Source organism: Protopterus annectens, chromosome 2.part1, assembly GCF_019279795.1.
Source record: "Protopterus annectens isolate FY-2018-M chromosome 2.part1, PAN1.0, whole genome shotgun sequence".
Classification (NCBI taxonomy): Eukaryota; Metazoa; Chordata; order Ceratodontiformes; family Protopteridae; genus Protopterus; species Protopterus annectens.
The window spans coordinates 1,343,618,563-1,343,636,062 of record NC_056729.1 but is presented as its reverse complement, the minus strand read 5'-3'; the positions used below and the strand labels follow the sequence as shown (position 1 = coordinate 1,343,636,062).

Genomic DNA, 17,500 nt, shown 5'->3' with positions numbered 1-17,500 from the left:
ATTGTCCAAAATACACTTAAATAGGGTCAATGAGGACCTTTGTTTAACATGAATAGGAAGCATGTTTCAAAAGTGGGGCAACCTCTGTGAGACAAATCTGTCTGTCCAACAAGTTCTGTTGATAGCACATACCAGGTTAAGGTCCTTGAATGAGTAACCCATGTGCCATTTGACTTGCGAATGTGCAGGATTTCCATTAAAGCTGAGTCAAAGATTGCTCTGCATGTAAGGCACAGGTCACCTCTGTGCAGTCTGTATGACACAGAATAACATGACAATGATTTCAATCTGTATGCATAAGACAAATCTTGAAGACCCTGAATTTTCTTTCTAAGGAACCCTTTGTGGTCTCTCTAATTGCTGCAGGTGTTTAGAAAGGAACATACCAAAGGGGAATTGTACTCTATTATTAGCCTGATGTGGGAAGAGTACATGGGGGTTATAACCTTTTTTTTTCTAGAGGCAATGCTCTTACTTATGAGATGAGCAATATAAAATGTCCTTCTTACTACTGTGGAGAAGTGATGATGGAAGTTAAGGTTGCTGTCAACCTGTGTGCCCAGATATGGTAATTTGCAGGAACATGACCCTTGCCAAAGGGGGTGATAATGCATTTTTTTTTTCATTTAGTTTAAAACCATGACTTTGGCACCAGTCATTAGTCTGTGAAAAACCTTCTTGCAGGATGCTGACAGCACTAGGGGTTTCAATGATCACTCCCAGTCTGCAGTCATCAGCAAACTTTGTCAGCAACAGTCCTTCAGTTTTAACCTGTACTTTAGAGAAGTAGATTCCAAGCAGTAGGGTCCCAGAACCGATCCTTGTGGAACACCATTGGTTACAGGTCTGCTGAAGGAGATGGAGTCCCCTAGTTTGACCGTATTAGTTGTGTCAGTGAACCGGTTTGCAACCCACCTGACAATATATGGGTTGATACCCAGCTGGGTGAGTTTATCAATGATGCCTGAATGGTGGATTTTGTCAAAGGCCTTGGCTAAGTCTAGGTAGGGTGTATGCACAAATTTGCCCTTGCTTAGGGCTTTGGTGACTGTCTCAAAGAAGTCCACCAAGTTTAACAGGCATGTTCTCCCCTTGACAAAGCCAAACTGGGTGGGGTTGAGCATTTGGAAATTTTCTATATCTTTGTTAATAAGGTCCATGATGATTCGTTTCATGGCCTTGCAGATAAGGTTGATCAGGCTAATGGGTCTATAGTTCCCAGGGTCCGTGCATGCACCCCCCCCCCCTTTGTGCAAAGGGATGATGGTAGCTGTTTTCCATTCTGCTAGGATGAAGCCAGTCCTTAGGCTGTGATTGAAAAGTGTGCACAATGTTGATGCTAATTCCTGTTTTAACCCATATAGAACACATTCCGGGATGTTGTTTCGTCCCATAGAGGTTGTGTTTTTGGCCTTGGAGATAATTTTTAAGAAACACTTCTCAGAGATACTAGGTGGGGGACAGGTGTTAGAGATGTTTTGAGACATATGTGGCAGGGACAGCTGAGTGAAGTTTTCATTGAACTTGTCATCCACCAGGTTTGCTATATCCACAGGTTCTATATATGTAGTACCATTATCTATGAGTTCAGCTAAATCTAGGCCTTACCTTTGAGGTAACGGATATAACTAAAGAATGCCTTATGGTTATCCTTAGTTAGGGAAGCTAATTTGGATTTGTAGTTAGCTTTGTAGGGCTTCAGTAAGAGTCTTACTTGCTTGTTTAAGTTAAGGAAGGGGTGTTTCCTGTTTTAAGACAATTCCTTCCTACTCTTAGACAGCAATTTCTTTCGCCTATTGCATAACCTATTAATTGCAGTTGTCCACCAGACAGGTTTGTTTTTCCTTGAAAATCTTACTTTAGTTCTATCAGGTACAGCAGAGTCAATGCAATTGTACAGGTGCTTGTATAAAGCACTGGAGTATAACTCAGCATAGGGGAGGGGCTGTGAAGCTATTTATGCCATCACATAAGAGGTTGTAATTGGCCATGGAGAAGTTTTTTAGTCTAGTTGTTGCTAAGGGGTGGGGGGGTCTTATGTTATAGTTACTTCTAGCCAAACTGATTTGTCATCAGATCTCACCAGGGATGACCACACAATGGGGGTGGTGCAGCAGTCTCCCATGTTGGTGAGCACCAGGTCCAGGATGTTTGAGCCCCTTGTGGGTTTGTCAACCAGCTGGTCCAGGGCATTGGAGTTGACAAAGTCCAGGAACCTTTGGGCAAGTGAGTTACAGCATGTATAATTTACCTAGTCTATGGACGGGTACAGTCACCCAAAACTAGGGTGTTGGTTGTATCTTGATTGACTCAAGTAGAACAAAGTAGGCTGAGTCATGATTCATGGAGGGGGTCTTTTAGCTGGCAATGACCTGAAGAGGGGTCTTAGCTACAGTCAGTTTCACCTGAAATAATTCAAGGGAATCATGCTGCTTAACCAATCTAGAGGTGTATTTTTCTTTAATGAATATTGATATACCACCCCATTTAGTTCTCATGCCTTAAGTTTGTGGTCTGAACATGTGGAAGGAAATGTAACCTGGTATAGCTTGGGTGCTCTCCACAGCCTTAAACCAGGTCTCAGTGACTGCACAAATGTCAGCATCTTCCAGGGTGAGGATAGCTTCCAGTGAGTGTTGTTTCTTGTTTAAACTCCTACAGAAGGACTGCAGAAAAGTGGAAAATGGTTTTATTCAATGAATTTTATTTCTTATATAGCCCATTAGAAAAGATAGCAAGCATTTACTTGTATGCATTCATTTTCTATATTTCAGTTGCTAGGTTTACTGATAGGGTTAGGCCTAAGGATTATAGCTTCAGACAGCAAGACAAACCTGTTAAGACATGGTAACACAAACAAGTTCAGAAATTGTCACATTGTGTCTCTAACTGACTTTAGTAATACAGAAATAACACTGACTGAGCAGCCATTATAAGTTCTCCCAATTACTCCATTTATAAACTTTATTAGCCAGTATCTGCACCAACTCTCTCTTTTCTTCCAATACTTTCCTTCTATTGTCCTTGCCACCCTTCTTCTCTTTATTCCACTCATTAACTTCCATCTTCATCCAAAATATGTCTTATTTAACAAAATTTTTAATTACTATCCTTACACTTTCATAATCCTTCCACAGGTATGACTATTATGTCAGTTTTCATATAATTTTCTAAGGTAATTCCTGTAGGCACTCATCTTCCTAATCCCACATTTGCATAGGTTTTGTTGCTAGTTTGCTATAAGGGTACCTAGAAGTTCATCTGTACTTCTGACTATTATGTAATGCACCATTACACAGCTTAACACAGGGTGGTACTAGCCCACATTCCAAAAGGCCTTGGATGTGGAGTATCACGCCATGTTGAGCGGTTACTTCATAACTGAGTCTAAAAGATAGGGATCTGCCAGGCCCTATTTAGAAGTGCCCATTAACTGTACTAAAATAATTTAGCATTGTACAGTATCATATGTTACCATTGTAGAATACTGAATCAGTAGAGAAGCTCACAGAACCCAGTAGGCAATTTCTGTAAAGTAGAAACTTCATCTGTATGTGGGACTAGGTACTGCAGGCAGTACCTCATGGGAAACTAGATTGACCATATACTGTTTGACATACAGGTGACACTGTACTGCAGATGTTGAAAATACGAAGGGAAGCCTGGAACCACACAAGCATGTGTGAATGACTGTTGTGTAAGCTATCCCAGAACTCTTGCACAGACATCTCTCATGGTTCATTTTGTTGAAATTAGGTGTAATTCCTTGGTGGGCTAATGGCCTTGCATATCCATCCCTTCTCGTGGTTGAGGAGAACGCAGTCATAAACAGCCTAGAATAGGTAAATCAACACCCCACAGCAGTATACAGCCGATATGTAGAAATAGAACTAAAAACATTTAAGCAGCAAGACATTTGTACTGCTAAAATGCCATACCCAACAACCAAACGAGAAACATTAAGGTTTATCTAGAGCCAGTTAGATGCATTTTAGGCTTGAAGAATTATTGATGGAAAGTTGAATTAGGTGAGGAATTTTTGAGTTAGTGGGCTGCATAGCAGAAGACTCAGCAAACCTTTTTGTTGTAGTCAGGGGGTATTTTCAATATCTTAGCCAAACCATTTCTGTTTGTTGAAAGCATAACTAGCAGCTCATTCTCTTCAGTTATTTTCACGTCTGTTTAATTTTGCTTCCTACCACAGAATGAAGCCATCTAGTTAAGTAAACCTTCATCCCTGGACAACAAGCATTACAGAAAATTAACAATAAGGAATTTTACTCATTCATTCCAATGGAGCTCAGGAAGTTTGCACTGTAACTTCCAATGGGCGGAGCCTAAGCCTTTTGACAAAATCAAGTCATGTCCTCACATTTCAAACAAATGTTCATATCTCAGGAACCGTAGGAGTTAATAAAGAAGTATAAATGGCAATCCCTTCAACACAAACTATTTTTATACCAGTAGTATTCTTTCAGTTCTAGGTCTTAAACTGAATTTTATAAGTCACAGTAAACGCAGTAACTATTATATGTATAATACTTTGTAAACAACTTACAATAGCTCAACAACCACTGAAGTTACACACATACAATCAGCGGCATTGTATTCATCTAGATGAGAGCTTTCATATGAGGCTACGGAATTCTGTCTGTGTTATTTGGTTGTTGAGATATTTAGAAAAATGTGAAAATTATATCTATATAAATTAATATCATAAAAACAACAATTAATATGTATTTCCCTGCAATAGACAGAGGTCAAATATTACTATAGTTGAGTTTGCCATTGTGTAAGCCTTAAGATGAATCTTTTAAAACCTTGCACGTAGCATGGTTTTGGAATTATTGCTGGAAATATGAACAAGCAATATTTGACACCTAGAGGCATCAGTAGGAGTTAACTGCAGATGCACCTGGAGGTGTCACTTGGATGTAATGAGTAATATCTCTTTCTTTCTTTCTTGGCAGAAATATTACATCAATTAAATGACACAGATGAAGACTCTACACATGACAATGTCCTTAAAACTATCAGTGAGCCCAGAGATCAAATCTGCAAAACATCCATGGTCAGTGCAACAAACATATTTGATAAAGATGCTTCATCATCACTTACTGAACAAAAAGAACCACGATTTTGTATAGGCCAGAATGAAGACAGCTGTAGATCTGAGATTCTGCAGTCACTGCTTCTGTTCTTGAACAGCAGGGAATACAATATTCATTTTAAATCCCTGTACGACTTTTCCTTTTCTTTCCTCCATTCACTGTTCTATGGTTATCACGAAGAAGAGGACCTGGTGTATTATCTTGAACTGGCGAGAGAAGCTGCAAAGAAGAAAAAGATGAACTGTGCACAAGCAAGGATATGTTATCTGCTTGGCAGACTGTGCGCTAGGAAAATGAAATTCTCCCAAGCTAGAGTTTATTTTGAAGAAGCAATAGGTGTTAACAAAGGAGATTTTACAGATGTATTTCTATTAACAGCCGTCTACTCAAATCTAACGTGTATTTACTTGAAGCAGAAGAACAAGGAGAAAGCATCTCCTGTTTTTGAAAAGTTAGCAGCACTTCTGTTGGGGATGCCAAAATACATCTGTAGCACAGAAGCAGAGTCAGAAGTTCTTAGATATGTCTTAAAGAAAGCCATATTAACTCAGAATCAGCAAGCTGAAGTAAGAATATGTATTCTTTTAATAACACTCTACACAAGTTATAACCAACATGAAGAGGCATTACCATTTATAGAAAGGCTGCTGCTTCTTAGCAACAATTTCCTTTCCCAGACAAACCTTCACGTGATACATTATTATTTTATACTTGCTGATTTGTACAATGAAAAATGCCTGCCCCATCTTGCAGCAAGCTGTGTGAATGCTATTACTTCACACTGTAGTTGTTCACTTACTGACTGTATGAAAAGTATGCAGTTTCTTATCAAAAATTCCACCAAGCTTTTTGGTCTCAGGAAAGGGCACACAGCACCTGCCCAACTTGCACCATACCTTAGGAAAACTCTTTCCTTATTCCCTGAAGGAAAACAGCAACTATTTTGTAAGACTGTATACCTAAGTTTATCAGAGTTGTGCCGCTCCCATGGAATATATGAAAAATCTATTTGTTACATGAAAAAGGCCATAGCTCTAGAGGTCTGCATGAATTCCGTTGAGGTAATTGATGAACAAATTTCCTTAGCTTGGTTGTATATCCTCAGTGGTCAGGACATTGAGGCATTAGCCATTTTGTTTCCAGTTTTGGAATCCTGCTCTTCAAGCAGTACTCACCTTCAGAAGGGTATTGCTTACAACATGAGTGCCATTTGTCTCAGAAGAACCTCTAGCACAAAAAAGGCTACTGAAAATTATTTCAAAGCATTGTGTATCTCAGATGAGATGGGTTTAAAACATAATCAGGCTATTGTCCAGGCTAATATTGGTTTTCTTTTCCTTCACTTGTCAGCTCATCTTCTGGCTGAGTATTATCTTCTAACTTCTGTCAAACTGTTTTGCAGACTGCAAAGTGGAAGCTATTATACTGAATTTATTCAAGTTCTTCTCAGCCTTGGTCAACAGTATGTAGGTCAAAGACAGAAGGAAAGGGGCCAACTGTGCTATGAATGGGCCCTTCTGGTAGCCATCAGTGTAAGCCATATTAATTGTAAGTACTTTTATGTAAATATTTTGAAATAAATATGATTAACATTGTTAGTAATAAATGTATCATTACAGGAGAGTAGATTGGAACAGGTTTAAATCCATGTGCTGTCCAACTGAAGCAATACATTGTTTGCATACATAGTTTAAATACATCTCTGACCTGTGAATGGAAGCATATGGGTAAGCATTGTCTAGTATGTAAAATTCTGAATATGGTACCAGTATATTCCTTAGCACACTGCTAAAAATGTTCAGTCTCAATATTCAACTAAACTCACCTTAGATAATTAGTCAGTGTTATTAAAATCAGATACAATGCGTGAATGAACAGTTAATGATAAGGCTTTCTTTCCACTGTAAAAGTCTTTCAAAATTAGAAGGGTAACAAGTACATTTTCATCAGGCAGTACACAGAAGCAGTGTAATTCCAATTGTTTGTTTGTTTCTTGTAATATTTTACTGTAGATGACACCCCAACCCCATGTGCAAAAATGGGAAAAGGGGTTGATGATGGATGGATGGATGGATGGATGGATGGATGGATGGATGGATGGATGGATGGATGTGCATTCCTCAAGCAATTATAGCATGCCTCCCATATAAGTAATGTTTTCAATTTACTACCACATTTGTTTAGTCCAAAAACTATGTGTGACATGTATTAATTTATTCCATAGCTTGAATTTGCTTTAGAAAAAAAAATCACTTTTAGCTTAGCCATAATCAGAATCAGAATCACATTTATTGGCCAAGTATGTACGCATACAAGGAATTTGACTCTGGTTTCCTTGACTCTCCAAGTATGAATTACATAAATGACATACATACAGCTATTAAGAACAAGACAAAAAAGTAAATATACATATACATATACACATACATATACATACAAGGTGCAAAGTGCAACTCAGTGCAAGAAATACTGAAATAAACTCTGAAAGAAACAAGTATTAACAATATGTAAACAATACTGCAGAATCTTCGGAGACTTGGGAAAAAGAAAATCCTTACCTAATAAGCTGAGTTAGCTGTTTATGAACTTGATGGTCTGTGGAAAAAAAATGTTCTTATATCTGCTTGTATTGGTGCATATTAGTCTATAACGCCTGGCTGATGGTATAGTTCAAAAAGATGGTGGCCTGGATATGAAGGGTCAGTGATGATCTTCTCTGCCCTTTTCATGACTCTGGAATAGTACAGGTCCTGTAAGGAGGGCAAACTAGCACAAATGATATTTTCAGCAGATCTGACTATTCGACGAAACCTACTTTTGTCATGATTAGACAGAGATCCAAACTACACTGTTATGGATGAGCTGGGAACAAACTCAAGGACTGCTGTTTAGAACTGAATCAACAGTTCCTGTGGGAGTTTGCACTTCCTCAGCTGTCACAGAAAGTACTTTCACTGTTGTTCCTTTTTTATGATGGACCCTACATTGGTCTCCCACGTCAAGTCCCGGGAGGTTATAGATCTCAAAAACTTGAAGGATTCCACAACTGACACAGTAGTATTAAATATAAAGAGGGGGATAATATTGTAGTACCACTCCTAAAGTCCATTGTCCACAGTTTTAAGAGTGCTCAGTTCCAGATTATTCTGACTATACCAAAAGGCCAGCTGCTCAACCTCCCATCAGTATCCAGACTCATCACCATTCCTGATGAGACCAATGATAGTTGTATCATCTGGGTAGTTAATAAGTCTGACAGAGGGGTCCTTAGAGATGCAGTCATTAATGTAGAGGGAGAGTAGTAATGGGGAGAGCACACATCCCTGGGGGGCACCTGTATTGATCATGCAATAGCTAGATGTAAATTTCCCCAGTTTCGCCTGCTGTTTCCTATTGGTTAGAAGATTGGTGATCCATTGACAGGCGGAAACAGGAATGGAAAGCTGGGAGAGTTTCAAGTGAAGAAGTTCTGGAATTATTGTATTAAATGCTGAGCTGAAGTCCGCAAACAGAATCCTTGCATATGTCCCTGGGTTGTCAAGCTGTTGCAAGATATAGTGCAGGCCCATATTAGCTGCATCATTCACTGACTGGTTCTCTCAATAAGCAAACTAAAGGTGGTCCAATGAGGGAGTTGTAATATCATACAAGTGAGATAACACCAGCCTCTGAAAAGTTTTCATGACCACCAATGTCAAAGCAACAGGCCTGTAGTCATTCAGTTCTGTTATAGTGGATTGTTTTAGGTACTGGAATGATTGTGGCTTGTTTGAAACATAAGGAAACATCACGCAGTTCTAATGATTTATTAAAAATCCAAGTAAAAACAGGAGCCAGCTGATCAGCACATGTTTTTATACAGGAGGGTGAAACCCCATCTGGACCAGCTGCTTTCTTAATTTGCTGTCTTTTAAAAAAATTATACACATCCTCCTCAGAGATAATTAATGCAGGCTGAAAGAGAGAATGTATGGATGAGAGAGTCATAAAAGTCTGAACGCTGGCAGAGCTGGAAACTATCATTTGTAGCCTCACGTTTATCAGAACTGCAGTAAAAAGCATTCGATTCATTAGCCAGCTGGTAATTAGTTGCAGTGTAGGGGGGTGGTTTCCTGTAGTTTGTAGTGTTTTGTAGACCTTTCCACACTGATGCAGGATCATTGACTAAAAATGTTTTTTTCAGCTTTTCAGAACGGTTCTTTTTAGCCCACTTTGATTTTGCTTGTCAGTGTTTTCCTTGCCTGCCTAAAAAGTGTTCTGTCCCCACTTCTGTAGGCATCCTCCTTGGCTTGACGAAGTTGCTTAAGTAAAGCAGTAGAGCAGGGTTTGCTGTTGTAAAATTTTAACCAGTTCTTAATGGAGACACACATATCTTCACAGAAGCTGACATAAGATATCACTGTGTCTGCTAGTTCATGCAAGTTAGAAACAGAATCTTCAAAGACACTCCAATCTGCACAATCAAAGCAGGCTTTAAGCTTCAGCTTTGCCTCAATAGTCCACCTTCTCGCTGTGTTGATCACAGGTTTAACAGATTTTTTAACTTGCTGTTATAGATAGGAAGTAAATGAATCAGACAGTGGTCAGAAAAGCCCAAATCTGCATGGGGGACAGCACGATAAGAATGTTTTGACACTGTATAACAATGATCCAGTGTGTTCCTGTCTCTGGTAGGACACTTTATGTACTATATAAATTTAGGAAGTTCATGACTGAGATTTGCCTTATTAAAATTCCCCAGAATAATCAGAAGGGGGTTTGGATAATTCTGCTCCAAGCACATTATCTGATCAGACATTTTTTGTAACACAGGCTTGAGGTGGAATACAAACATTAACCAGAATAAATGAAGAGAACTCCTGAGGTGAATAAAAAGGTCTACAATTAACAGAAAACATTTCTAGGTCAGGGCAGCACATTTTACTTAACACTATGACATCATTACACCAACCTTTAAATAATGATTTGCGATCAAGTGTCCTTGGCCAGAAAGTAATCTCCGTATCATGGAAGCCTGTCTTTGGTTTAACCAGTGTCTGAGTAGAAGACATGTACCTTTGTTAACCAGCTTATGCATAAGGCATACAACAGCAAAAATGGTTTATTATAGTTCAGTAAAGTCTCCCAAGGTTTTTTTTTTTTTTTTTTTTTTTTTTGCTGCAGAGCAAGCTCCCCAGCACCTGTGATGTGAGGACAAGCTCCCAATACCATCATTCTCTGAATATAGTAGTTAGGTAGAAGCTGCGGTGGTGCAGTGGTAACGTTGTTGCCTCACAGCAAGAGGTTCTCCTGTTCAATTCTCGGCTGGAGTGCTTTCTGTGTGGAGTCTGCATCTCCTCCCTGCAGTCGAGTGGCGTTCGAAAGACATGCGTGAATGGGCATGCCTTCGCTGAAGGTTGGCATTAGGCTGGCAACTTGGCACCATAAAAATCTACTGCCAGTCATTAGCAGACCAGAGTTCTGCTGTGGCGACCCCTAACAAACAAGACAAACAACAAGGTAACTCATACCTGGAGAAGAGGAAAAATGTGAGTTTTACTTTTCTTTTCCATGTTCTTCATCTTTTTCTCCAATTCCACTATTCAGTTAATGCATGATCTAGGCAGTCCTGATCCAGTAAAACATGAATTACTGGAAGCTTGCAACCTTCCTATTACATTGTTATGAGATTCTGTATTCCATGTTGCAATACTGAGTAGGTTTCCAGGAAAATTATCTGTTCTCTGTATCAGTAAACAGTTTGGAAACTTACAATGTAAGGGTGCTAAGGTTAAAGAGAGACCAGTTGCCATAATGGTTAAGGTCTTTGTCTACAAGGTACAAGGTCCAATCCTGGCCTCCAGCCAATGCCTATATGTAATTTGTATGTGTTCTCAGGGTTTCTGTGGAGTTCTTCCCATTTCCCAAAAATATGCTGAGTATTTCTACCTGAAACCTACCCAAGAATGGATCACTGGGCAGCACTACAGACTCTAGATGGTGCCATATAGGTGGAAGAGTTGTATAGACAAACTGGTTTAAGCATCATCTCAGCCAGTGTGTACCTGACATAAAGCCCAACAGCCCGGTGTCAATAAGCTATTGGCCAACTGGTGTCCAGTTGCCAACAGAGCTGCCTGCAATATAGCTCTGTTGAGAGAAATCTGGACACAAAACCAATCAACCTGCCCAACATGAACTAAGAATTGCTAAGGACCCTTGGGATCCAGAGAGGATGGACTAGAAATGGTGTGGGGATTGTGGTGAGGAAGAGGTTTCAGAAGACATTGAGGGATGTCATCAGACTTAGTGACAGATTCATGGCAATAAGACTCCAGCAGACTCCAGCCTAATGATAGAACAATATTAATAATCTTAGGCTATGCCCCACAACAAGGTTGTGATATCAAGGAAAATAGTGCATTCAGTCAGCAGTTGCAGAAATTACTAGCTAAAGTATGACAACATGAGTTAATGTAGTAATTGTGGACCTGAATGCATATTTTGGTACAGACAGAACAGGATATGAGGACTGCTTTGGGCCATATGGGTGGAAGAGCAGGAATAAAGAAGGAGAGGCCATTCTAGAATTTTAGACTTCTATCTGGCAAATGGTTTGCTGTTGGCCAACACATGTTTCTGCATGAGATACAATCACAGGGTGACGTACAAGACTGGCAAATATGCAACTTCCCTGTAGCAAGGAAAGGGCATTGGAGTAGAATCAGCGATTGCAAAGTCAGCCCCAGAGAAACAGTCAGTCCACAGCATAAACCACTGGTTGCCACAATTAGCTGCAAGCATTGATCAGAGAAGGCTGTAAGTCTCAACAGAGACTAGTCTGAAGACCTTGAAGTTGAGATGAGAAAGGACAAGAGTTTAAGGAATTCAAGGGCTCTAGCACCTCAAGAAGAAGAGGAAATGGGTGGCATTGAATAAGAATGGCAGTACCTCAAAAACAGCATATGTGAGGATTACAGGACAAGTATTTGGCCAAGCCAGGCATGGAAATGAGATACATAAAAAACCTGGTGGTGGACTCCAGAAAGTCATCAAAAGAAATAAAAAAAAATGGGAAATAGAAAAGATGGACCAGGCAAATCAGGAATACAAAGAGGCTAAGTAAAGCATTGCAATAGCAAAGAAAAAGGCACCAGAGGCACCCTACCATCTCCTGGAAAGTGACTCAGTGGATGGTACAAAAAAGCTCTTTCAGCTTGCAAGGCAAAGACATAAAGATAATGAAGATGGTCAGACACCATTTGTAAGGGATGCCAATAACAATCTGCAACCATCCCACAGGAAATCAAAGGCAGATGGAAGGAGTATTTTCAGCAGCTTCTGAATGAAGACAACCACACTGTACTGTCTTAGACACAGCCTGCAATGAAAGAAGAGGATGACCGCACTCTAGAAGAAATAAGAACAGCACTAATGAAAATGAAGCCTGGTCCTGCAACTGCTGACTGAATGCACTCTTTTCCTTGATATCACACCCTTGTTGTGGGGCATAGCCTAATATTACCCTGACTAGCCTGGTCTGCAAGGCCGTGGAATGTGTCATCATGGAACTCATAAACAAAGACATTGGAGATCTCCAAACTCTGGACCCCACACAGTTTGGGTTTGTAAAAGGCAGATCATGTCTCCTAAACCTGATAATCTTCTTTGAAGCAGTCACCAAAGCCATAGATGAGGGTAAGGTGGTTCCCACAGCCTATCTAGATCTCGCCAAGGTGTTCAACACCATCCCCCACTCTGGAATTATAGATAAACTCACTAAACTAGGTATAAATCTCTATGTCACAAGATGGGTTGGCAACTGGCTCACTGACACAACCCACACTGTGAAAGTAACAGATTCCAAATCAGACTTCAGACCAGTGACAAGTGGAGTACCACAGGGTTCAGTCCTGGGTCCTCTCCTGTTTGGTATCTACTTCTCTGAAGTACAGGCTAACACAAAAGGTCTTTGGCTAACTAAATTCACAGATGACTGAAAACTAGGAGCCATAATCAAAATTCCTAATGATGTGGACATCCTACAAAAGGGCCTCACTGAGACAGATGCCTGATGTCAAAGTCATGGCCTCAAGCTCAGTGCCAAAAAGTGCATTGTCATCCCCTTTGGTAAAAACTCTGTACCCATGAACTACAACATAGGTGGTAGTCTACTTAACACCAAAAGTGTGATAAGAGACCTTGGGACACAGGCGGACAGTAGTCTCTCCTTTGATAATCAGATTTCCACAGTGGTCAGGAAATCCTTCTACGTGGCACACCTCATCACAAAACGTTTCTCATCCAGAAAAAAATAGGTCATTGTTCCCCTCTACTCATCATTCATTAGACCCATTATAGAATACAATGCCCTTTTTGGTATGTACCTCACAAGACATCTACAACAACTGGAAAGGCCACAGAAATACCTCACAAAGAGGATTACTGGCCTCAAACAGATGCCCTACGCAGACCATCTCAAAAAACTCCACCTTTACTCCGTAGCATATCGCCTACTCAGAGGCAATCTCTGCCTAACATACAAAGCTATGTCAAATCCAGAGCTGTTGGACAAGCTCCACTTAAAGAAATCCCCAATCTCTCAGACTACCTAAGTATGTCAAACAGAGCTCCTCATTAGCACTCTTCAAGAAAAATCTTGATGATTGGATGGGTAATAGGAAATTCACCCCAGGGATCACTTCTGTGGTTCCGCTTGACAGGGGCACAGGAAAATAATTTTCTTGGGTGGCGAAAGCCAGGGTACCTTTTTGGCTAGGCTTGTATTGGCCCTAGGGCCAATAGCCTAGTACCTACCTATGAACTTATGAAAGCAGCAGGCTCATATGAGGTCATAGTGGATATGATCACAATGCTGGATGAATCAAGGGAGAAATGGCTCCAGATGACTGGACAATAAGCATACTAGCGCCAGTGTACAAGAACTAAGGGGACATCCACAACTGTGGGCAGTACAGCAATACCATACTCCTGTCACATTGCAAGAAAGTTTGCTAAACAAATAAGCAGAGCAGTACAAAGTAAGATGGGAAATTAGCAGTTCAAATTTAGATCAGGATGCAGCACAAATGACCCAAAGTATTAATTTAGATAGATAGCTGAGAAGAAGCCAGAGATGAGAAAATAGTCCAACTGGGCATCCGTAGACTGGTGAAAGTATATGACAAGGTCTCAAGAAAACTGATTTTGTCAGTCCTCTAATGGTCGGAAGTCTCAGAAACATTGGTAGAATTAGTCCAGGCTATGTACAAGGACCCAATCACTCAAGTACAAATAGTATTTAGCCTCACAAAGAGGTTCCTAGTGGGCGTGGGTGTGTGCACCAGTGTTCAGCTTTGAGCCCAGTGCGGTTCATACTGGTGATGGACCACATTAGCAAACAGATCAGAGAGATACAGATCAACAAAGCTGCTGCACACAGACAATGTGACATTGCAGACAGACTGATCAAGAACTTCAGCAAAAGATAGGGGGAATGGAATACAAAACTGAAGGCACATGGGATGAAAATGAGTACAGATAAGACAGTCATAATGGCAGCAAATAGGGAAAATCAGAAGAAGATGAGAAATGAGATAGAAAGGGAAATAGTGGAACAGATTAACAGCTTCAACTATCTGTCCCAGAGTGGCAGAGGTAGAGTATAACAGAGGAATTCCAAAGAAGTTGAAAAGTAAGGTGTACAATACAATGGTGTGACCAATACTACTGTATGGTACAGAAACCTGGGCAGTAAAGTCTGAGCAGTTGAGGAAGCTAGAGGTAATGGAGATGAAGTGCCTGAGACAGGTGGTAGGATGCACGCTGTTGGACAGACAAAGAAATGAGGATATCAGATCAGAAGCCAAAGTAGCTCCAATTACAGAAAAGGTGAAAGCAAATAGATTATAGTGGTTTGAGCACATGTGCAGAAAAGCAGGGGACAGTCTGGTAAAGATGATTTGGGGCAGAAAGGAACAAGGCAAGAGGAAATGTGGGAGTCCAGCAAAGAGGTGGATGGATTGTGACAGAGAAGATCTGAGATAGTCAGGCATGACTGATGAAGAAGGTAGCATAGTGGCAATGAATCGAGGTCGGGAGATGGCGACAGTTGATATACCACCCCAACCCCATGTCGAAAAAGGGAAAAAAAGAGGATGATGATGATGTTGATGGTGCTAAGACTGAGGCAGGAATGGAAGAGACAGAGTAAATGAAAGAGTTGGTACCAGTGGACAACTGCAAGTCACTTTTCTTAATCATTTTCCTTGCAGTACAGCTCATGAAATAATGTGTTCCATACTGTTTTACAGGTTTGTTAGAAACATACAACACTTGGTTCTGAAATGTAAGGTATGTATAAAGCTATATGGTACAGTATTTTAAGATAGTCTAGATTCCTGTAGTGAAGCCATCAGGATTGCCGGTCATCCAATAATTTTAAGGTTTAAGGGCCTAACAAGAGTACTAAATACATAGCATCACCTTACTGAATACATTTGTTGCACACCCCGAATCAGTACTACATCCACATTAAGTCATACAGCACGCAAACTGCAATTAATGGCAAGAATAATTCTGAATGTGGAAACAGCAAACAATCTGCATAAAAGTAGACAGTGAAACCGAGGAATTTCTTGCTTAAGTTGTTAAAAAAACATAAGTTATCTGTTAGTGCCGCTTAATAAGGAGAATAAAGCTTTAATTTCATTTTTCAGTAACCTATGTTTAACGTAGTAGCAATATCACTAAACTGAGACTTCAGCAGTCCCGTAGTTACCATATTTTCTAAATGAAAATCTTTTTCCATGTTCTTGGTCAAATGAATTAAAAGCCAGCTATGCCTAATTTTATTTTTTATTTATAACTATTCAAGTAGAGAGACACCATCTTACTAGAAAATCTTGAACCAGACGGTACTTTGGGCTAATGCCTATAGTGCCAGATGAGACTACAGTGGTAAAGAAGTGATCAGTGACAAGTCTCAAGTACTTGTGTTTCACAGGATGTCAGGATATCAGAACAACTAGCTAGCAACAACTTCATTAATGCACTGCTTTAGGGAATGTCAGGTAAGATGGGTAGGGCAACTGACCGAGTATGTGAAACCCACTGTTATGAGATTTTTGTCAGGTTTACCTACCTTTTCAATGGGCCATTAGAACTGATCAAACTAAGAACCCTTTCCTGTTTAGCATCACTCCAAAGTGCATAATCACTACTTTCATTTATTTATCTTAGCAGATAATGGGATGGGTCGGAATGTATTTTGTGCAGACTGTGGAATGCCAGACAAGTAAGGATAAATTTGAATCAGCATGTCAGTGGAAGACAGTGAGTGCATGAGAGAGATAAACAGTGACTCATTCAGTAAGCAAGTAGCTATGCTAGTGAGTAACTACTTGAATGACATGAGTGTGAGTGAGTGAGATAAGTGATAGTGTAAATAGTGAATATGTGAGGGTATGTGCATAGGAATGTTTATGAGAGTGTTTGCTTGAGTTAATGGGTGTGAGCACTATATTCATGTGAATATATGTGTGTTTGAATCAGTGAGTGAGTGAGTAAGTTAGAAACTTGGTATTAGAATGAGGGTAGAAGGTAATATTTGTTTTGCAACTGGGTTAAGTCATTAGGCCCTTAATTTTTGCCCTGGGTGTAATTTATCCTGATAGCATGGCACATAAGTGGCATATTGATTCATTCTCACCACTTTTCATGTGATCAAATGCATATAATACAAATGATATTTGTAATTACCCATTGTAATGAATTATTTTCAGTTATAATACTTCTCATCGGTTCATGTCTGTGATCTAGCATCCTTTCAATGAACTCTATATTGTTTGTGAATAACACTTTCTTGGGTAGGGCTTTATAAGTCATCTATTTACAGCCTCTGTGCAGGCATTACTCATTCATTGTTATAGTGAATGTTAATAATGCCAGTGGTCTGGCAGTTAGCATTGAGGATTAAGGCATTGAGCTATTAACAAGTTGGTTCCTACAGTCCAGAGTTTGATTCCCTTATCTTCAATTTGATTACCCTGTGACCCTCTGTAAGTCACTTAACCAGCTAGTGCTCTAGGACAACAAGGAACTGGGCTAGTCTCCACAATAGTTTGTTATACTGCATGCCTAATAACTACCTGTGAATCTATAACTGTCGCAAAACAGGATAGCAGTGTCTAAGATCATAGTGCAACGCGTGTGTGCACACCGGTAAGCAAAACACAAATAAGGTTTGGGAGGGTAGTCTAATGGTTAAGATGTTTGCCTTACAAACACAAGGTGCAGGGTTTGAGTCTCACAAGGGATAATTGGCTAGGCTTAAAATGGCTCGCAAGGGCAGTTAGCTTAGTACTAACCTATGAACGCATGTGTGAAATATATAACACAGGCTAACAGTA

The 17,500-nt window shown here is 40.0% G+C and overlaps 1 protein-coding gene across 2 annotated transcripts in view; it reads left to right on the top strand.

Moving 5' to 3' along the window:
• The window catches only part of SH3TC1 (SH3 domain and tetratricopeptide repeats 1), a 773,464-nt gene that overhangs the window by 491,171 nt on the left and 264,793 nt on the right, over positions 1-17,500 (top strand). For both annotated transcript variants that reach the window (XM_044062806.1, XM_044062804.1), the window contains one exon: positions 4,971-6,659. In XM_044062806.1, coding sequence (XP_043918741.1) covers positions 4,971-6,659 — 1,689 coding nt within the window. The remainder of the gene's footprint in view (positions 1-4,970; positions 6,660-17,500) is intronic.